Source organism: Aquarana catesbeiana, linkage group LG09, assembly GCF_042186555.1.
Source record: "Aquarana catesbeiana isolate 2022-GZ linkage group LG09, ASM4218655v1, whole genome shotgun sequence".
Classification (NCBI taxonomy): domain Eukaryota; kingdom Metazoa; phylum Chordata; class Amphibia; order Anura; family Ranidae; genus Aquarana; species Aquarana catesbeiana.
Window position 1 is genome coordinate 198,718,215 of NC_133332.1, and position 23,340 is coordinate 198,741,554.

Here is a 23,340-nt window from a genome sequence, read left to right on the forward strand (position 1 = left end):
TTTAAAGAGAAAGAGGATTATGGGCCTCTAGCATGTTATAGTGTTACAGAGCTCCCAACTGTCCCTGATTTTGAGGGACTGTCCCTGATTTCGAGCAATGTCCCTCTGTCCTTCTTTCCTCCTCCTTTGTCCCTCATTTTGGTCTGATCTGTATAGTTGTGTGTAGCAATAACTCTCGGTGGAGCTGCTGGTTTAAGCGGGCTTGTTACCTTCACTCTTGATACCTCTGTTTCACCGGCATCGGGTCTAGGGTTCCGTTGAGTTTACCTCTGGACGATATAAGCACCAAACACTTGAGTAGGTTTTCCAATGCTTTAATAAACGAACAAGGGAAGTAGCAGGAAATAGGTAGAAGGAAAGCTGCAGGGAAGCTCAAATACTCTTCTTAATATTCTTTAGAACATTTCTCTGAGATTAATCACTCATGGTTGAAAGCACTCCCCCTGTGGGATTCAATCTTTGCCCGCCTGGATAGACCCATCTCACTGGTCTAGCAGCCAGTACGTAGTACGAACTAAAGTCTCTGCCACAGACTTGTTTGGGATAAAAACCTGTACGATCCTCTGCCACAGGATGTATTGGTTTGTGGTGAAAGTCAGATACAGTACTTGAACCTTTAAGCCAACCCGGCAGTACTATACTGTAAGATTACTTCAGGATACGTCCTCCAACTGAGTCACCAGGCCCCTCTCCATACCAGCACTCTGCATGATCCTTCCACGACGGGCCCTCCCCTGGGATCTTCTCGGTTGTCCAGCTTCTTCACTCAGGATAGACAGCTCAGGACCATTCCTCCGCTGCTGTGGTAGGCCCCAGACAGGCTTCTGGGCCCACCCACACGCCGCAGCAACGTGGGCCTCCGGAACGGAGGACCACGAGGTGGTACTCCTAGTGCATACCTGTCGGCCAGGAGGGCCAGCAGTTGGCTGAAAAACGAACCCTAAAACATGGCATCTGTCCCATAAATACCCTCTCCCAGAATGCAACTCAGAGGACCACCTCCACCGAGTTATCTCCGGGACAGAGGAGCACTCATACGCTTCAACGTGTTGCCTTTCCAACACCAGCCGATGGTGACAACGACACCCACCGGCACATGTGGAAATACACGCAACGTCAGCCAAGCTGGAACAGAGGCAAATCTAACTTCCTCTAATAAGCGACCCACTAAATTTACCTATCAGCGGTAGATAAAAATCTACCAGCGCTACATGTGTATAAAATGCACTTTTTATCTTTCAAAAAGTGTTTCCCAGTGCTAAACCTTTTATCCAAATTCTAAATTGCTGCATTTGTACATTTTTAAAAACCAATAGTAGTGGTAAAAAAAGCCCTTGTGTATTTAATTAACTTTTTTTTGTGGTTAATTCTCCTTTAAGGGGGTGTGGCAGGGGGCGTGCCCTATGCCTACATACACTTGCTAGTAGGTGTCCCTCATTCCCATCTCAAAATGTTGGGAGGTATGGTATTATCCTGAATTGTACAAAATACAACCTACTAGATGTATTTGCAGATAAGACAGAAAAGTAGAATTTAGATAAATAAAAGCTGGCCATAGAAAAACAGACGGCATCTTTATCATGAGAGTTGGCTCTTCTAGACAAGCAAGGATGACTTCTGTCCCCGGCTTGATCAATTCTGTATAGATTCTACACTCAGAGAGACGCTTTCCAGCATGTCTTGTCACTTTTAATGTTTGTGAATGTTATTATTGGATCTCTACCTATACAACAATAGTCTCATTCTTTGCTATGACAAATTATTGATCATATTATGACTTCTACACAGTTATTAGCCACGCTAAAGATTCAGATTTGTAGGCGAGTGACAGGGACACAACAGACTACCTGTCATTGACCTTTATCCGTCCACTGTCACATCCCATCAGATGTCTTCTATTTCCAGGGCAGGTCATCACCTCAATCACACCTCTGTCCAGTCATCACATTGATCATTTTATATAAAATGTACAGTAGAAAACACATCTGATATCTGGAGCCAAACATTTAGGCACATCATACAGGACACTAGATTGCATTATAAATACATATACAGTGAGCCCCAAATAGGTTCTGTCAGGAAATGCAGCTGCTGCAGAACCTCTCATCAGTCACCAGAACACTTGGGGTCTGCAGGATACTGGTGTCAGGGTTAGCCTTTAGAATTCTGATTGTTTTCCCCTTGTACCCTGGCATGTGGCCGAGCATGTCACAGATGTGCTGCAGACTTGGGATTTAGACAATTTTTGGAACTTTCTGCTGCTGTGTGGGTGTTTTCTCCTAGCAGTTCTGTCTGATCCTTCTGTCCAATATAAAACTCTTTTATCATGGCTCCCCTCATACCCCCACCCCCACTAGATTAATAAGACCCTCTGTGCAGTCTGCATTATGTCCAAAACAGATCTACCTCTACATTCATATAATGAATATTTAGACTCACAGTGCAGAGGGGAACAAAGGCAGTACACACTGACAGGGCATATTCTGATAGCATACAGTGGAGGGGACATTCTGCAGGTGATGTTCCTGGGGGAAAACACAGTGGAGGGGACATTCTGCAGGTGATGTTCCTGGGGGAAAACACAGTGGAGGGGACATTCTGCAGGTGATGTTCTGGGGGAAAACACAGTGGAGGGGACATTCTGCAGGTGATGTTCCTGGGGGAAAACACAGTGGAGGGGACATTCTGCAGGTGATGTTCCTGGGGGAAAACACAGTGGAGGGGACATTCTGCAGGTGATGTTACCGGGGGAAAACACAGTGGAGGGGACATTCTGCAGGTGATGTTACCGGGGGAAAACACAGTGGAGGGGACATTCTGCAGGTGATGTTCCTGGGGGAAAACACAGTGGAGGGGACATTCTGCAGGTGATGTTACCGGGGGAAAACACAGTGGAGGGGACATTCTGCAGGTGATGTTACCGGGGGAAAACACAGTGGAGGGGACAGTCTGCAGGTGATGTTACCGGGGGAAAACACAGTGGAGGGGACATTCTGCAGGTGATGTTACCGGGGGAAAACACAGTGGAGGGGACATTCTGCAGGTGATGTTACCGGGGGAAAACACAGTGGAGGGGACAGTCTGCAGGTGATGTTACCGGGGGAAAACACAGTGGAGGGGACATTCTGCAGGTGATGTTACCGGGGGAAAACACAGTGGAGGGGACATTCTGCAGGTGATGTTCTGGGGGAAAACACAGTGGAGGGGACATTCTGCAGGTGATGTTCCTGGGGGAAAACACAGTGGAGGGGACATTCTGCAGGTGATGTTCTGGGGGAAAACACAGTGGAGGGGACATTCTGCAGGTGATGTTCCTGGGGGAAAACACAGTGGAGGGGACATTCTGCAGGTGATGTTCCTGGGGGAAAACACAGTGGAGGGGACATTCTGCAGGTGATGTTACCGGGGGAAAACACAGTGGAGGGGACATTCTGCAGGTGATGTTACCGGGGGAAAACACAGTGGAGGGGACATTCTGCAGGTGATGTTCCTGGGGGAAAACACAGTTGAGGGGACATTCTGCAGGTGATGTTACCGGGGGAAAACACAGTGGAGGGGACATTCTGCAGGTGATGTTACCGGGGGAAAACACAGTGGAGGGGACAGTCTGCAGGTGATGTTACCGGGGGAAAACACAGTGGAGGGGACATTCTGCAGGTGATGTTACCGGGGGAAAACACAGTGGAGGGGACATTCTGCAGGTGATGTTCCTGGGGGAAAACACAGTGGAGGGGACATTCTGCAGGTGATGTTCCTGGGGGAAAACACAGTGGAGGGGACATTCTGCAGGTGATGTTCCTGGGGGAAAACACAGTGGAGGGGACATTCTGCAGGTGATGTTACCGGGGGAAAACACAGTGGAGGGGACATTCTGCAGGTGATGTTCCTGGGGGAAAACACAGTGGAGGGGACATTCTGCAGGTGATGTTCCTGGGGGAAAACACAGTGGAGGGGACATTCTGCAGGTGATGTTCCTGGGGGAAAACACAGTGGAGGGGACATTCTGCAGGTGATGTTACCGGGGGAAAACACAGTGGAGGGGACATTCTGCAGGTGATGTTACCGGGGGAAAACACAGTGGAGGGGACATTCTGCAGGTGATGTTACCGGGGGAAAACACAGTGGAGGGGACATTCTGCAGGTGATGTTCCAGCAGAAAACACAGTGGAGGGGACAGTCTGCAGATTATGTTCCAGGGGGAAACACTGTGAGGGGGACATTCTGCAGGTGATGTTCCCGGGGGAGAACACTGTGGGGGGGACATTCTGCAGGTGATGTTACCGGGGAAAAACACAGTGGAGGGGACATTCTGCAGGTGCTGTTCCAGGGGAAAACACAGTGGAGGGGACAGTCTGCAGATGATGTTCCAGGGGGAAACACTGTGAGGGGGACATTCTGCAGGTGATGTTCCCAGGGGAAAACACTGTGGGGGGGGACATTCTGCAGGTGATGTTACCGGGGGAAAACACAGTGGAGGGGACATTCTGCAGGTGATGTTACCGGGGGAAAACACAGTGGAGGGGACATTCTGCAGGTGATGTTACCGGGGGAAAACACAGTGGAGGAGACATTCTGCAGGTGATGTTCTGGGGGAAAACACAGTGGAGGGGACATTCTGCAGGTGATGTTCCTGGGGGAAAACACAGTGGAGGGGACATTCTGCAGGTGATGTTACCGGGGGAAAACACAGTGGAGGGGACATTCTGCAGGTGATGTTCCTGGGGGAAAACACAGTGGAGGGGACATTCTGCAGGTGATGTTACCAGGGGAAAACACAGTGGAGGGGACATTCTGCAGGTGATGTTACCGGGGGAAAACACAGTGGAGGGGACATTCTGCAGGTGATGTTCCAGGGGAAAACACAGTGGAGGGGACAGTCTGCAGATTATGTTCCAGGGGGAAACACTGTGAGGGGGACATTCTGCAGGTGATGTTCCCCAGGGAAAACACAGTGGAGGGGACATTCTGCAGGTGATGTTACCGGGGGAAAACACAGTGGAGGGGACATTCTGCAGGTGATGTTACCGGGGGAAAACACAGTGGAGGGGACATTCTGCAGGTGATGTTACCAGGGGAAAACACAGTGGAGGGGACATTCTGCAGGTGATGTTACCGGGGGAAAACACAGTGGAGGGGACATTCTGCAGGTGATGTTACCGGGGGAAAACACAGTGGAGGGGACATTCTGCAGGTGATGTTCCAGGGGAAAACACAGTGGAGGGGACAGTCTGCAGATTATGTTCCAGGGGGAAACACTGTGAGGGGGACATTCTGCAGGTGATGTTCCTGGGGGAGAACACTGTGGGGGGGACATTCTGCAGGTGATGTTACCGGGGAAAAACACAGTGGAGGGGACATTCTGCAGGTGATGTTCCAGGGGAAAACACAGTGGAGGGGACAGTCTGCAGATGATGTTCCAGGGGGAAACACTGTGAGGGGGACATTCTGCAGGTGATGTTCCCAGGGGAAAACACTGTGGGGGGGGGACATTCTGCAGGTGATGTTCCTGGGGGAAAACACAGTGGAGGGGACATTCTGCAGGTGATGTTCCGGGGGGAAAACACAGTAGAGGGACATTCTGCAGGTGGTGTTACCGAGGGAAAACACAGTGGGGGGGACATTCTGCAGGTGATGTTCCCGGAGCACACAGTGGAGGGCACATTCTGCAGGTGATGTTCCCCGGGGAAAACACAGTGGGGGGGACATTCTGCAGGTGATGTTCCCGGAGCACACATTCTGCAGGTGATGTTCCCCGGGGAAAAAACAGTGGGGGGGACATTCTGCAGGTGATGTTCCCGGAGCACACAGTGGAGGGCACATTCTGCAGGTGATGTTCCCCAGGGAAAATACAGTGGGGGGGACATTCTGCAGGTGATGTTCCTGGGCACACAGCGGAGGAGATATTCTGCAGGTGATGTTCCCGGGGGAAAACACAGTGGGGGGGACATTCTGCAGGTGATGTTCCTGGGCACACAGTGGAGGAGACATTCTGCGGGTGATGTTCCTGGAGCACCACACAGTGGAGGGGACATTCTGCAGTTAAGATATATTATAGGTGATGGGGCACACACTGAAGAGGAAATACTGCCGGTGATGTTCCTGGTGCACAGTGGAGAGAACATTCTGCAAGGGATGTACCCAGGAACCCACCAGTGAAGGGGACATTCTGAAGGTGATGTTCCCGGGGCACACAGTGGCAGGGACATTCTGCAAGTGATGCACCAAGGAGCCCACCAGTGAAGGGGACATTCTGAAGGTGATGTTCCTGGGGCACATAGTGGCAGGGACATTCTGCAGGTGATGTTCCTGGGAGCCCACAGTGGAGGGGACATTTTGCAGATGATGTTCCCGGGAGCCCACAGTGAAGGGGACATTCTGCAGATGATGTTCCCGGGGCACATAGTGGAGGGGACATTCTGCAGATGATGTTCCCGGGGCACACAGTGGAGGGGATATTCTGCAGGTGGTGTTCCTGGGGCACACATAAAGGGGACACTGTGCAGGTGATGTTCCTGGGGCTTACAGTGGAGGGGACATTCTGCAGGTCATGTTCCTGGAGCTCACAGTGAAGGGAAAATTCTGCAGGCGATGTTCCCGGGGCACAGAGTGGAGGGGACATTAGGCAGGTGGTGGTCCTGGGGCACACATAAAGGGGACACTGCAGTGATGTTCCTGGGGAACACAGTGGAGGGGACATTCTGCAGGTCAGGTTCCTTTAGCACAGAGTGAAGGGGACATTGTGCAGGTGATGTTCCCCAAGCACACAGTGAAGAGGAAGGCCTGCAGGTGATGTGCCTAAGGCACACAACCTAGAAGACATTCTGCAGGTGATGTTCAAGGGGCACACAATGGAGGGGGCATTCAGCAGGTGATGTTCCTGGGGCACACAGTGGAGGGAACATTCTGCCAATAATGTTCCAATGGCACAAAGTGGAAGAGACATTCTGCAGGTGATACTCTGGGGGCATACAGTGGTTGGGACATTGTGCTGGTAAAATTCTGGGGGCACATAGTGGAGGGACATTGTGAAGGTGATACTCTGTGGGCACTCAGTGGAGGGGACAGACTGTGGGTAATAGTCTGGGGAAGACAGCGGAGGGAACAGTCTCCAGATGATAATTTAGGGGCACACAGAGGCGGGGACACTGTGCTGGTAATAATCTGGGACAAACAGTGCAGGCTAAATTCCACCACTGATATTCTGGGGGCACACAGTGTCAGGAACAATCTGCTGGTGATAATAAGGGAGCACAAAGCGGGGGGTATTCTATGAGTGATAATATGGAGGAACAAAGTGGAGGGGAGTTTCTACAAGTAATGATATCGGACAAACAGTGAAGGAGACATTCTGCCCATGATAATCTAGGGGCAGACAATGGAGGGGATGTTCTACAGGTAATACTTGGGGGGATAAACACTGAAGGGTGCATTCTTCAGGTGATAATACTGCCATTAATACTCCTAGAGCAGACAGTACAGGGGATGTTCTGCAGCTAATTATAAGGGGGCACACAGTGGAGGGGACAGTCTTCTGGTAATATTATCAGGACCTAAAGTGAAGACAGAAATTTGCAGGTGATACTCCGGGGGGCACATAGTCAACAGTATATTCTGCTAGTGTAATTCTGGAGGAACAGTGTAGGCACCATTCTGCCATTGTTATTTGGGGGGCACAAAGTGGAGGTGACACTCTGCAGGTGATAATCTGGGGGCACCTAGTGAAGGCTGTATAATGCAGGTAATAATTTGGGGGCACACAGTGGAGGGGATATCCTGCAGTGATATTTTGGGGGAGTACAACAGAGAAGACATCCAGCCACTGTTTATATGATGGTGTATAGTATGGGAGTATATACTGTGACTTACCTCTGTATCTCAAAACTGCAGCCCTTCCTCAGTAGGGCTGCCCTCTTCTTCATAATCGAGGGCTTGCCTTTAGCCATGTAGTTATCCATTTGGCAATCCATTTCTCCCCCTTGGTTAAGGAAGGAACCCTGAGACAAGAGGGTGACCTAGGCTGTAGGAGATCACTGAAGTGCTTGATTCAGATCTGAATACAGGCGGCTGACATCCTCAATCCTCTGCGATCCCAAGTCTTGTTCAGTTCAGCTGCTTGTCCTGCAGGAGGAGGAGGCACTGTGTGTGTGTGTGTATGTGTGTGTATGTGTGTGTGTGTGTGTGTGTGTGTGCATTTCCCCCTCCTTCCCATTCACACACAAAAGAGCTTTCCACTCACTCCCTCCCCTGCTGCTGTGCCCACAGCACAGTATACTTTGCACCATGTACTCTGCCCCAGTACTGTACACTCTGTACCCTACAATCTGCACTGTGTACTCTGCCCCCAGTGCCCTACACTTTGCACCATGTACTCTGCCCCAGTACTGTACACTCTGTACCCTACAATCTGCACTGTGTACTCTGCCCCCAGTGCCCTACACTTTGCACCATGTACTCTGCCCCAGTATTGTACATTCTGTACCCTACAATCTGCACTGTGTACTCTGCCCCCAGTGCCCTACACTTTGCACCATGTACTCTGCCCCAGTATTGTACATTCTGTACCCTACAATCTGCACTGTGTACTCTGTCCCCAGTGCCCTACACTTTGCACCATGTACTCTGCCCACTGTACCCTACACCTTGCCCCTTAAACCATATATTCTGCACCATGCACTCTGCCCGCAGTACTCTACATTCTGCACCATGTACTTCAGTGCCCTACACTTTGCCCCCTTAAACTATATACTCTGCCCTCCGTACCCTACATTCTGCACCATGTACTCTGCCCCAGTACCCTTCACTCTGTCCCTTAAACCATATACTCTGCACCATGCACTCTGCCCCCAGTACCCTACATTCTGCACCATGTACTCTGCCCCTAGTGCCCTACACTCTGCACCATATACTCTGCCCCCAGTGCCCTACACTTGCACCATTTACTCTGACCTCAGTACCCTACATTCTGCACCATTTACTCTGCCCCCACTACCCTACATTCTGCACCATGCATTCTGCCCCCACTACCCTACATTCTGCACCATGTACTCTGCCCCCACTACCCTACATTCTGCACCATGTACTCTGCCCCCACTACCCTACATTCTGCACCATGCACTCTGCTCCCACTACCCAACATTCTGCACCATATACTCTACCCCCCCAGTAGCCTACATTCTGCACCATGTACTCTGCCCCCAGTGCCCTATACTCTGCACCGTGTATTCTACCCCGGTGACCTACACTTTGCACCATTTACTCTGCCCCCAGTACCCTTCACTCTGCCCCTTAAACCATATACTCTGCACCAAGTACTCTGCCCCCAATTCCCTATACTTTGCACCATGTACACTTCCCCCAGTACCAAACACTCTGCACCATATACGCTACCCCCAGTACCATATACTCTGCACCATGTACTCCCCCCCCATACTCTACACTCTGCACCATGTACTCTGCCCAATTATCATACAGTCTGCATCATGTACTCTGCCCTCAGTACCCTACACTCTCTATCATGTACTCTGCCCTCAGTACCCTACACTCTCTATCATGTACTCTGTTCCCAGTAACCTATACTCTGCACCATGTACTCTGCCCCCAGTACCCCAGACTCTGCACAATGCACTCTGTCCCCAATACCATACACTCCGCACCATGTACTCTACCCCCAGTACCATATATCCTGCACCATGTTCTCTGCCCCCCGTACTTTACACTCTGCACCATATACTCTGCCCCTTGTACCATACACTCTGCATCATGTACTCTGCCCTCAGTGCCCTACACTCTGCACCATGTACTCTGTCACCTAGTTCCGTACACTCTTCACCATATACTCTACCCCCTGTACCATATACTCTGCACCATGTATAGTGCCACCATACTCTACACTCTGCACCGTGTACTTTGCCCCATTATCATACACTCTGCATCATATACTCAGCCCCCCGTACCCTACACTCTGCACCATGTACTCTGCCCCCAGTACCCTACACTCTCTATCATGTTCTCTGCCCCCAGTACCCTACACTCTCTATCATGTTCTCTGCCCCCAGTAGCCTACACTCTCTATCATGTTCTCTGCCCCCAGTACCCTACACTCTCTATCATGTTCTCTGCCCCCAGTACCCTACACTCTGCCTCCTTAACCATATACTCTGCACCATGCACTCTGCCCCCAGTACCCTACACTCCATGCCATGTACTCTGTCCCCTGTAACCTACACTCTGAACTATGTTCTCTGCACTCAGCACCAGCTACTCTGCCCCCAGTACAATACATTCTGCCCCCAGTACCAAGCACTCTGCCACCAGTGCCATACACTCTGCACTCTACCCAAAGTACCATATACTCTGCACCATGTACTCTGCCCCCTGTACTCTACACTATGCACCATGTACTTTGCCCCCTGTACCATACCCTCTGCATCATGTACTCTGCCCCCAGTACCCTACACTCTGCACCATGTACTTTGCCCCTGTACCATACACTCTGCACCATGTTCTCTGCCACCTAGTACTGTACACACTTCACTATATACTCTGCCCCAAGTACCCTACACTCTGCACCATGTACTCTGCCCCCAATACCCTACACTCTTCATCATGTGCTCTGCCTCTTAAACCATATACTCTGCTCCATGTACTCTGTCACCTAGTACCGTACACTCTTCACTATATACTCTGCCCAAAGTACCCTAAACTCTGCACCATGTACTCTGCCCCCAGGACCCTACACTCTGCACCATGTACTCTGCCCCCAGTACCCTACACTCTTCACCATGTTCTCTGCCCCCAGTACCATACATTCTGCACCATGCACTTTGTCTCCAATACCATAAACTCTGCCCTTTAAACTATACACTCTGCACCATGCACTCTATCCCCAGTACCCTACACTCTGCACTAAGTATTTGTAGCACCCTGGTGTTTAGGCAGGGTTCCTCCTAAATATACCTGCCAGGTAAAGCTGCCTTGGCTAATTTTTGAGGATCAATTGATTTCACTCTAATTCCCCGTACACACGATTGGACATTGATCGGACATTCCGACAACAATTAATGGATTTTTTCCGACGGATGTTGGCTCAAATTTGTCCTGCATACACACGGTCACACAAAGTTGTCGGAATTTCCGAACATCAAGAACGCGATGATGTACAACACGTAAGACGAGCCAAGAAAAATGAAGTTCAATAGCCAGTGTGGTTCTTCTGCTTGATTCCGAGCATGCGTGGCACTTTGTATGTTGGAATTGTGTACACACGATCGGAATTTACGCAAACTGATTTTGTTGTCGGAAAATGTGAGAACCAGATCTCAAATTTTGTGTGACGAAAATTCCGATGGAAACTGTCCGATGGAGCCTATACAAGGTCGGAATTCGACAACAAGCCCCGATCGCACATTTTACTTCGGAAAGTCCGACCGTGTGTACGCGGCATTAGCCTGTAATTGCTGCACTTTTCTCTTCTGCCGCTAGGTGGCCGGGTACTTGGTGGAATTAGATACGAATAGGGCAATGCAAGGTCAGATTATGGGTATATGGGGCACCTCAGCCAATGGGCAGGGGTTTTCTTGAATCCCTTGGCCTGCTGGGAAAACCTATATCCAGAAGCAAGAGAACAGCGCAGGGTTGAGATTGCGGCTTGCAGTCCAACCGGAAGTGACGGTTCCGCTGAACCTGTCGTGGTCGGAGGTAGAGGGGAAGCTGTCGCCACTAAGGGACCATACACCTTATTACCAGGGACCACAGTAAGTAGCTGAAGCAAGTACTGAAGCAGCATTCTCACCAACCGGGGACGGTGAAGAATCTGGAAACTTCAGTTTCCTGGTGGAGTTCCCCTTTCACCTCGGCTAATCTATCCAGCATCATCCCAGTTCCTGACCTGATGTTTTGCCTAAATCACAGAGCCTATAACTCCTGCCTTAAGCTCAGCAATCTACACTTAGAGGCACTCGTGTTCCTCCTGTCCCTTGGCACCATCTGTTCCACTTTCAGTGGGGCCTGGGCTGGAGATACAAAAGAGACCGACCTCGTCATTTCAGTTTCCTACCAGGTATGTGACAGTACCAGTCAGCCATGGATGGCGTCTGAAAGGGAGGCCTCTCCGTTAGAGGACATTTGCTGATCGATCTCTGCATTATCATACATTATGCAGAGTTTACAAGAAAGCCTCAACCACATGGAAGGTCGGCTACTGGACAAGATGGATGCTGCATCTACCTGGACATCTCTTCCACGGTCATAAACTCACCTGTTCAGACCGAGTCCGGCCTGTTCCATGAGGCTACTCCTCCTCCGGAACCCAGGGTGCCTATACCTGAATGATTTTCCGGAAGTCGTAAGAAATTCTGTGCTTTCCGGAACTCCTGTAAACTGTACTGTTCCTTGTAACCCCGAACCCTTTCATCAGATGACATTAAGGTGGGGTTTATTATCACACTTCTTTTGAACAAACCACTTTCCTGGGCTCATCACTTCCGGGAGCAACATGATCCTGTCTTGCAAGCCACCAACTCGTTCTTCTCAGCCATGTCTCAGCTATACGCTAATCCCTTTTATCACAAGACTGCTGAATCCATGCTTGGCAAGCTGCAACAAGGCCTGAGGCCTGTCGAGGACTATGTAATTGACTTTCGTGCATGGAGTGCAGACACTCAATGGAATAACTCTGCACTTCGTCATCAGTTTTGTCTAGGACTTTCTGACACTTTAAAAGAAGAACTTGCCAGCGTGGGGGTACCAGCGTTCCTGGAAGATCTGATTAGTCTAGCCATTCAGATCGATCGACAGTTACGGGAAAGACAATCTGACGGGACCCTTTCTGTATCTTCAAGGACTGACTCTCCTGCTTCCTCATCTGCTGCTGGGACACCAAGTGCACCCTCCAGAAAGAATGCTGGTCACTTCATAAAGACTTGTCCGGCAAAATCTCGCAGATCCTTTTTTCATCAGTCACATATGATGCACCTCCCAAGGAGAGATCAGTTACATGTCTCTCTTTTGCTCCTGCTACAATTCTCCGAAAAGACTGTTTCTGTACCTGCAATTATAGGCTCTGGGGCCTGCAGCTGTTTTGTGGACTCTGCATTTGTCACCTAACACCAGCTCCCTGTGTGTGCAAAGAGACAGGGGTTTCATGTTCACCTGGCTGATGGTTCGGGTGTTAAATCAGGCCCGGTTACGCAAGAGACTGTACCTATTCTCTGCCAGACTTCTTCGGGTCATTGCAAATTTTTACATTTGGATGTCATAACTTCTCCCATGTTTCCTGTTATCCTTGGTATACCTTGGTTGAAGGCACATAACCCTCACATTGACTGGCTTGTAGGAGATATCTCTTTTTCATCCAACTACTGCCAGATGCATTGTTTTCCGAAAAAGACTGTTAACACTGCTTCTCTCCTTGGTATCCATCCTGACCTCGAAACTATGAAATTGGTTCCTGTTGCCTATCATGAATACTTGGATGTGTTTAACAAGAAAAGTGCAGATATCCTTCCTCCCCCATAGGACTTATGATTGTCCTATCGAACATTTACCAGGGGCCGAGATCCTATTCGGTCAAATCTATCCTCTCTCTGAGCCTGAACTAGAAGCCTTACGTAAATATATACATGAAAGCCTGGAAAAAGGGTTTATGCGGCCTTCTACCTCACCGGCAAGTGCCGGTATTTTCTTTGTTGAGAAGAAAGATCATTCCTTGAGGCCTTCTGTGGATTATCGAGATTTTAATAAGATCTCTGTCAATCGGTACACTCTTCCCCTGATTCCTGAAATCTTTCAGAGATTGTGGGGGGCAGGAGTATTCTTCAAACTGGACTTGAGAGGTGCATATAACCTAGTCAGGATCAGGGAAGGAGATGAGTGAAAGACAGCTTTCTGGACACGCTTTGCACATTTTGAGTATTTGGTCATGCCGTTCGTAACACTTCAGCCACATTCCAGCACCTCGTGAATGATATTTTCCCGGACTATTTTGATTTATTAAGCATTGTTTATTTAGATGAAATCCTTATTTTCTCTGAATTTGTGGAACTACATCAAACTCATGTAATGAAGGTATTGGGCAGAATTTGTGAACACCATCTCTATGCGAAGGCTGAAAAATGTGATTTAGAAAGACAGACCATACAATTTCTGGGACTTGTCATTTCTCCCAAAGGTATCTCCATGGACCTCCAGAAGGTCGCGGCTCTCCTGGAGTGGCCTGCCCCTACAGACAGAAAAGCTGTACAGAGGTTTGTGGGTTTTGCTAATTTTTATAGAATTTTATAAAATTTTATAGAAATTGTATAGAAATTATTACTCCCATTACACAACTGACTAAACAGCATGTTCCCTTCCAATGGACCCCAGAAGCTCAAGTAGTTTTTGAACAGTTAAAGACCTTATTTACTTTAGCTCCCATCCTGAAGCATCCCGGTCCCTCCTTGGCCTATGTATTGGAGGTAGATGCTTCTAAAAGTGCAATAGGGGCTATATTGTCACAACGTCAAGGTCCTAAATCATTACTTTATCCTGTTGCCTTTTTTTCTCCAAAAAGCTGAATTCTTCCGAGAGTAACTATGACGTTGGGGACCGAGAGCTGTTGGCTATTAAGGCCGCGCTAGAAGAATGCCGCTATCTATTGGAGGGAGCTTCTCACCCGATGCTCATCTTCACAGACCACAAAAAATCCAGAAATCTTCAGGACAGCTAGAAGTCTAGGCCCTTGGCAAGCAAGGTGGGCACTGTTTTTCTCTTGTTTCGTGTTCCATATTACCTATCGCCCTGGAACAAAGAACGGTAAACTGGATGCGTTGTCACACATGTTCCATGGCCCTGTAGTATCCTTAGAACCTGACACTATTTTGCCAGCCAAGAATTTATTACTTCTTCAAGCAGATCTGTAATTTTGCAATCTCCTTAATAAAAACAGAGGCAGTCTCAGTGGCAGAAAAAGTTCCTTGTAAGGGTACAAAATGTGCCATCTTGGTCAAACGATCAACCACGACAAAAATAAAGGCGGATATGGTAAATCAGCCACCCCCTCAAGACTTGTCTCTTCAGCTAAGGGATGGCCTTTACTTTCATATTGAGCAAATCTTTATTCCTGAACAAATCAGGGTTGCTATCCTTTAACGAGGTCATAATCACCCCTTGGTGGCCCACTTTGGAATTCACAAGACTGCAGACTTGATCTCCCTTTCCTTCTGGTGGCCAGATTTGATGCAGAATTGCAATAAATATGTAAAGTCTTGTGTAACATGCCTTTGAAGTAAATCTGATAGAGCCAAAACGTAGGGACTACTGGAGGATTCTCTTCCAGTACCTGAGAAACCGTGGAGTATGATCCCTATGGATTTCATTGTAGAACTACCCCCATCCAAAGATTTCACTACTATTTTTGTCGTGGTTGATCCTCTGACCAAGATGGCATTTTGGTTTTCTATTAAGGATATTGTAAAATTACATGGTATTCCTGACAGCATTGTCTCTGACAGAGGGGTACAATGTACCTCTAGATTCTGGAGGGCTTTATGTGAGGCTTTAAACATTGAGCTTTATCTATCCACAGCATACCACCCCCAAACAAATGGACAGACAGAAAGGACAAACCAAACCCTTGAACAGTACTTACGGAGCTTTTCTTCCTTTTGCACAGGATGATTGACTGTCACTCCTTCCATTGCCAGAATTTGCATATAACAACTCCATTCATTCAGCCACCAAACAGTCACCCTTTCATGCTAACTATGGGTATCATCCATCTTTTTTGCCTGAGTTGTCTGTGAAATCTTCCGTACCTGCTGTACAAGATAGATTGAACTTTTTCAACTCCAATAATTAGTTATTAGAGGATACTATCTCTAAGACCCAGGCAAACAATAAAATGTTTTTTGACAGGAAAAAGAGAGGCAACTTGAATCTGGAATCGGGGGACAAGGTCTGGTTGTCTACAGCAAACCTGAAACTAAGGTGTCCCTCGAAGAAACTTGACCTAAGATATTTGGGTCCTTTTCCCATAAAAAGAAAAATTAATGCAGTAGCATTTGAGTTGGTGTTACCAAAGAACCTGAAGATCCACCCCGTATTCCATGTCTCTTTGTTGAAACCAACAGTGAGGAAGCCCTTTCCAGACCACGATTCAGAGATCCCTTCTCCGCTACTTATCGAAGGTAATGAGGAATATGAAGTGGAAGCTGTACTGGACTGTAGAATTAAGAATGGCCAAACGCAGTTTCTTATCAAATGGAAGGGCTACGACCCAGAAGCAACAAGAAACAATTCTTGGGAACCAGCTTCAGATGTGCATGCCCCAAGACTGGTGCAAGCTTTTTATCAGCGTCATCCAGAAAAAAGGGCACTAAAGGGCATCCGGAGGCTACCCATAAGGTAGGGGCAATGTAAGAGAACTGCTGTGACACGTTGAGTTCACACACGTGCGCGCGCACGCACAGGCGACCGCAGATTTCCATATGCACAATGCGCGAAGGAATACGCGCACTCGCAGGAGCACGTCCACAATCCCAATTGGCGCCAGATGGCCTATTTAAAGGGTGCCCTGACTCCTGCTCAATGCTGATTGGTCTTCAGCTGTTCCTGATGCCCTGCTTGAATCCTACTTGTTATCTGTTGCTGACCTGGTGTCAGGGACGTACTGCCCGCACCAGAAGGCATGTATCTATGCGCACGCGCGAATCACGGACTTCCTGCACGAATGTGCGCATGCACGCGCGTTAGACGCGCTTTGGCACCCAACGGCCTATAAAAGATGCTCCAGGAATGACAGCAGATCAAACCGCTCCTTGCGGTTTGATCTGCTTCTGTTCCCTGTGTTCCTGATTCTGTGCCTGTATCCTGTTCCTGTGTTTGACCCGGCTTCCTGACCTTGCTTCTGTCTCCAGTCCTGACCTCAGCTTGTTTGACCCTGCTTAAGTTACCTGCCTGATTGCCTGTTGCCAAGACCCAGCCTGGATTCTGACTACTCTCTGCCTGCCGTTTATGCTGTTTACCCTGATGTGTATGACCCGGCTAGTCTGACTCCGCTTCTGTCTGCAAACCTGCACCCGCTGACCTGCATCCGCTGCTCTGCCAACCTGCACTTGCTGACCTGCATCCACTGCTCTGCACTTGCTGACCTGCATCTGCTGTTCTGCAAACCTGCACCTGCTGATCTGCGTCCACTGCTCCTGCTGACCTGCATCCGTTGCTTCCAGTACCAGCTGTTCCAGCTTCCATTTGGCTACACTACTCCAAGCAGTGAGGACCAAACAGGCACCCTTACCTCACCGTGCTCTTACCACCACTGTCCCCAGTCCAGTGGTCTCCAAGCCGGGGTCGTACGGGAGGTCTCCCTTCGCATGTCAGGCTCACACCTAAGGTACGTTACAGTATCAAACCGCCATGCCTGAGCCTGCAGGAGGGACCTCGCCTATGGACAACATCTATCAACACCTCACAGCCCTCACCCAGGTCGTGAAGTCTCTGCAGGACAGCCACGTCCAAGTGAATAAGCAGACACAAACCCAGGCCATCTCTGCAGACCCACCTTCGATCCCAACTTCCTCCTTTGGAATGATACCACCTCCTGAACCTAGGGTGCCTGTTCCTGAGAAGTTCTCTGGGAATCGAAGCAAATTCCAGGTGTTTTGCAACGCATGTGAACTGTACTTTTCGTTGCTACCTCGGACTTTCCCATCTGAAATCACCAAAGGGGGCTTTGTTATCGGTTTGCTGCAGGGGGAGCCTCAAGCCTGGGCCCACCATCTACTTGAAGTCCGCCATGTAGTTCTGGACTCTCTGCCATCCTTCCTTGATGCCATGGCTCGACTCTATGACGACCCTCAGCGGACTTCCACCGCCGAGGCTGCCCTCCACGCTCTCCAGCAAGGCCACCGAGCGGTCATGGACTATGTGACCAATTTCAGACGCTGGAGCGCAGATACCCAGTGGAACGAGGCAGCCCTTCAGCACCAGTTCCGTCTCGGTCTTTCTGAAAGTTTGAAGGATGAGCTAGCCCGGGTCGGTGTTCCTGATGCTCTAGAGACTTTAATTAGTTTGTCTATCCAGATAGATAGACCGACGACTCCAAGAGCGCAGAACAGAAAGGACTACCCAGCAGCTCCACCCAGCTTGGACACTACCCCGGATGCCAGTTCTTGTGTACCCTGCCAGTGCCAGTCCAGTTTCAGCTAAATCCTCACCTCTTAACCAGGCTTTTGATCCCGTCAAGCCAAGGCAGCTTGGACTAATGAAGCATTCCCCATCTGCCAAAGAATGACTTCGTCGGCAGCAGAATTACCTATGCCTGTATTGTGGAGAAGCCGGTCATTATGTCTCTTCCTGTGCTGCTAAGCTGCGCAAGGTCCTGGCTACCTCTTCTTCCAACTACTCACCTCCCTCTACCAATGCCACTCACCTGGCCCTATCTATCTCGTTCCAATTGCCAGGAAGGACTATACCAGTTACTGCATTAATTGAATCAGGGGCATGTAGTGGTTTTATCGATTTAGACTTTGTAGCACAACAACACATCCCACTCCAACCCAAGGCTCGGGGGACTCTCCATCTTCCTGGCGGATGGGTCTCGCATTAAGTCCGGAGTAGTGACCCAGGAAACCCCTCCCTGGCTTCAGGCACACAATCCACAGATCGATTGGGTAACTGGAAGTATTAAGTTCCAATCACCTTACTGCCTGCATCACTGCATGCCTTCATGTCCCAGAATCTCTGGTCCCCTGTTATGCTTGGAACCAGATCCAGAGATACACGCTTCTGTGCCCAAACAATACCAAGAGTTCTTGGACGTCTTTAGCAAACAAGGGGCTGAATTCCTCCCGCCTCATCGTCCATATGACTGTCCAAGCGAGCTTCTTCCCGGTGCTGAAATTCCTTTCGGACTGAAAGAGTACGTCGATGAGAACCTCAAGAGGGGATTCGTCCGTCCTTCCACTTCTCCAGCAGAGGCAGGAATCTTTTATGTGGAAAAAAAGGACCATTCTCTTCGGCCCTGTGTGGATTACCGGGAATTAAATAAAATCACGGTCAAGAACCGGTACCCTCTGCCCCTGATACCTGAACTTTTTCAAAGACTCAGGACTTCCTCTGTGTTTACCAAGTTAGACTTACGGGGGGCGTACAACCTAGTCTGCATCCGTGCAGGGAATGAATGGAAGACCGCTTTTCGTACCAGGTTCGGCCATTACGAATATCTAGTAATGCCTTTTGGATTATGTAACGCCCCTGCCACCTTTCAGCATCTAGTCAATGACATTTTCAGAGACTGTCTGGACATTTATGTAGTTGTTTATCTAGATGATATTTTGTTATTTCCACTTCTCTTGAGCAACATCGGGAACATGTCAAGAACGTCCTCTGTCGTCTCCGCCAACATGAACTGTACGCAAAACCAGAAAAGTGGGAATTTGAGCGACAGAGTATCCAGTTCCTTGGCCTAGTGATCTCAACAGAGGGATTCAAGATGGACCCACAGAAGGTTTCAGCCATTCTGGATTGGCCTGCACCTTCAGACAAGAAGGGGGTGCATCGCTTTGTTGGCTTCGCTAACTTTTATCGGAGGTTCCTTAAGGGATTCTCTGCTATTATTTCCCCAGTCACACAGCTGACCAAGCAAAATGTCCAGTTCCATTGGACTCGTGAGGCACAGGCTGCCTTCACAAACTTGAAAGGACTTTTCACGTCTGCTCCTATTCTGAGTCACCCTGATCCTGCTCTTCCTTATCTACTTGAGGTAGACGCCTCAGAGACAGCAGTTGGAGCAGTAGTCTCCCAACGCCAGGGTCTCAAGGACTTGATGCACCCAATAGCCTTCTACTCCCGTAAGCTCACCCCTTCCGAGAAGAACTATGACATTGGGGACCGGGAGCTTTACATGGACCACAAAAACCTGGAGTATCTGAGAGCTGCCAAACATCTGAAACCACGCCAGGCACGATGGGCATTATTTTTCGCTAGGCTTTCCTTCCATATAACTTACCGGCCAGGCTCCAAAAATACCAAACCAGATGCCTTTTACCACATGTTTGATGATCCGAAGGAAGTGTCAGCTCCGGATACCATCCTATCGGAAGGTAACTTCTTACTTTTGCAAACTAGTCTAATGTCTGGCTTGAAGCAAGCTTCTACAGGTGTGTCTGGTCCCCCTGGAGTTACTCTGTTACCCAAGGATGGGTTACTTTGGAAAGATAACAAAATCTTTGTGCCTGAAGAGGTTCGAGTCACAATGTTAAACTTGTGCCATGATCATCCCCTGGCAGACCATTTCGGAATACATAAGACTCTGGAACTGGTTCAACGCAAGTTTTAGTGGCCGGATTTTGAAAGAAATTGCAGGGAATATATAAGTTCACATGCCACCTGTATCCGTAGCAAGAGCACCAGAAGCAAGGCCTGGGGTCTGGTCAGACCCTTACCAGTCCCTGACCGTCCCTTGAAAATGATTGCTATGGATTTCATAGTGGAACTTCCCCCATCAGAAGGTTGCTCCGCCATTTTTGTAGTGGTTGACCGTTTATCTAAAATGGGCCACTTCATGCCTCTGAAGAGCACGCCCTCTGACATGGAAACTGCCCAGGTCTTCATTAAGGAGGTAGTAAGGCTACATGGGGTTCTGGAAGGCTTTGTGTAAGGTCCTGAAAATTGAACTGTCAATGTCCTCGGCCTATCACCCCCAAACTAATGGGCAAACCCAGAGGACGAATCAAACTCTTGAACAATACCTTCGATGCTTCACCACCTTTGTTCAAGATGACTGGGTAGCATTAATACCCCTGATAGAATTTGCCTTCAATAATGCTTGTCATTCGCCTAGGTCAGTCTCCGTATTTCGCCAACTACAGGTTCCACCCGACCTTCCTACCTGCCCACTGGGTTTTAGGCCAACCTGCCCTCTCAGTGGTGCGTTCAAACGTTAGCAGAAAGGCCTCTGGATCATCATCTGCAGTCATCTTGGAAAGAAATCGGCCCACATGGATGACTGAGGGCTTGTTTCCAACATCATTTATTTTAGCAGGTGACCACTGTGCTAGCATCTCCACAAACCTAGTTTTCCTATCCGCTTTTGCCTCAGTGGCTAGCTGTTCAAACAGCTTCTGCGATTGCTCCTGTATGATAGCGTTAGTTTGCTGTTGTGCAGCGTTGGATAACACCATTTGTTTGAGGATTTCCTCCATGTTTAGTCACTTAAGGTACTGGCCTTTTAAGTAGTAACTTACTACTGCTGGTCGCAGCCTCCACCATATGTAACCATGGGGACAGATAGCAGGTACAAAGCTCCCTGGGATGAGCAGTCTTTCAGGCACAGATACCAATCCAGTGAAGTAGTGACAAACAGTGCAGTGTTTATTTGTGATATATACAAGTCTATATACACATGCTGTACAGTGTTCCAAAAACAAATAGGAACAAAAATAGCCAAACAAAAACCTAGCCATGTCTCGGCACTAACTAAACAATATTTACAGATCCTAACTACCAGGCTGAGCAAGCCTACAGCTTGTCAGCTTCCACATACATAGCTTTTACCAATCTTTTGCTCTCCTAGACAGAAGTTGTCTGAGGTTCCCAGGCCAAGAGCACTGGCTGTCTGTCTCAGGTGACTTTAAATTAGTCTGGGGGAGAGGACCAAGACCCGAATTGGACCATAGATCAGAGATCCCTGAACGTGTATGAGAGGAACCTGGGAGATGTATAAACCCCGAACAGGACTTTTCCTCTCTGGGACGCTCTGCTACACCGTGCTCACAGCAAAGTCGCACCTCATGCAGTGACGCAGTGTGGGGGGGTGCGGGGGGGTGCCATGGCCCCGGGCGCAACATTTAGGGGGGCTCAATTTCGTGCCAGTAGTGTCACTACTGGCTGCCTCCTCCTAATTTAAATTCCTGTGTCCCCCGCGCTCCGGCCACCATGTTCAGTGTCCGGCGCCCTGTGATTGGGCATATGGGGGTAATGTGTGGCGTGGGGCTGGCCTGTCTGCTCCTGAAGTCCCACCTCGGCACATGACCCCCATACGCCCAATCACAGTGCGCCGGAAAACACTGAACATGGTGGCTGGAGCGCAGGGGAGACAAGCACTGGAAAGTGTGAGGCGCCGGGGCGGCTGTCTTCTCCTCCTCCTCCTATCCTCCGGAGTCCGAAGGTGAGGAATGGATGGCCGGAGGGGGGCTGGAGAGAGAGAGAGGCGCCTTATATATATAGTGCAATAAATGACAATAATCAGTGCAAATGTATAACAATATAAAGTGCAAATGGCAAATTTCCTTATTTGTGTAATCACATTATTCGTTTACTGGGAGTTATTTTTGGACTATTTTTTGCACCTTGTTTTCATTGCCATTTGCACTTTATATTGTTATACATTTGCACAGATTATTGTCATTTATTGCACAATTACTTTGCACAATGAATTGTTGTTTGCGCAGTATTTACCTTTGATGCACATTAGTTTGCATATGCGTTTATGCCACTGATGCATGTTCTTATTCACTTATTGATGTTCCTACCTCCACGGTTTGGACTTATTGGATTTATTGGCATATATGCAAGTTTAGTCACCTTCCTCGGACACCATTGAACATCATTCAGAAAGCTGATTACTGTTTTTGCACATTCATGTATTGTTATAGCATTGGTTTGTTAATCATTTGCTATACAATTTATATGAGAGATTAATTTCAAGGGCACTATTTATTTTGGATCCTTCCCTTTGGAATATCCAAGTAATTTTTTTATATATTAGGTTATCATGTGATAAGATTATTAATTGCACGTTTTAGCTATTTTTTTAGTTTTTATGGATTTAATTCATGAAGCGTCACAATTATTTGTTTTTTATTAGTAAGCGCCACATTACCTGCTATTACTATACAGTATAGTATAGTGGACAGTATAGTGTAGTGGACAGTATAGTGGTCAGTGTAGTGGTTCATATAGTGTAGGGGACAGTATAGTGGTCAGTGTAGTGGTTCATATAGTGTAGGGGAGAGTATAGTGGTCAGTGTAGTGGTGTGGACAGTATAGTGGTCAGTGTAGTGGTCAATATAGAGTAGTGGACAGTGTAGTGTAGTGGTGTGGACAGTATAGTGGTCAGTGTAGTGCAGTAGACAGACTAGTGGTCAGTGTAGTGTAGTAGACAGAATAGTGGTCAATGTAGTGTAGTGGACAGTATAGTGGACAGTGCAGTGTAGTGGACAGTATAGTATAGTGGTCAGTGTAGTGTAGTGGACAGTATAGTGGTCAGTGTAGTTCTCGGTGTAGTGGACAGTATAGTACAGTGGTCAGTGTAGTATAGTGGTCAGTGTAGTGTAGTAGACAGTATAGTGGTCAGTGTAGTAG

At 48.5% G+C, this 23,340-nt stretch overlaps 1 protein-coding gene across 2 annotated transcripts in view; it reads right to left on the bottom strand.

Moving 5' to 3' along the window:
- The window catches only part of GARNL3 (GTPase activating Rap/RanGAP domain like 3), a 418,412-nt gene extending 410,252 nt beyond the window's left edge, over window positions 1-8,160 (bottom strand). For both annotated transcript variants that reach the window (XM_073599520.1, XM_073599519.1), the window contains exon 1: window positions 7,867-8,160. In XM_073599520.1, coding sequence (XP_073455621.1) covers window positions 7,867-7,967 — 101 coding nt within the window. In that variant the 5' untranslated portion in view covers window positions 7,968-8,160. The remainder of the gene's footprint in view (window positions 1-7,866) is intronic.
- Between the last annotated feature and the right edge of the window lie 15,180 nt (window positions 8,161-23,340).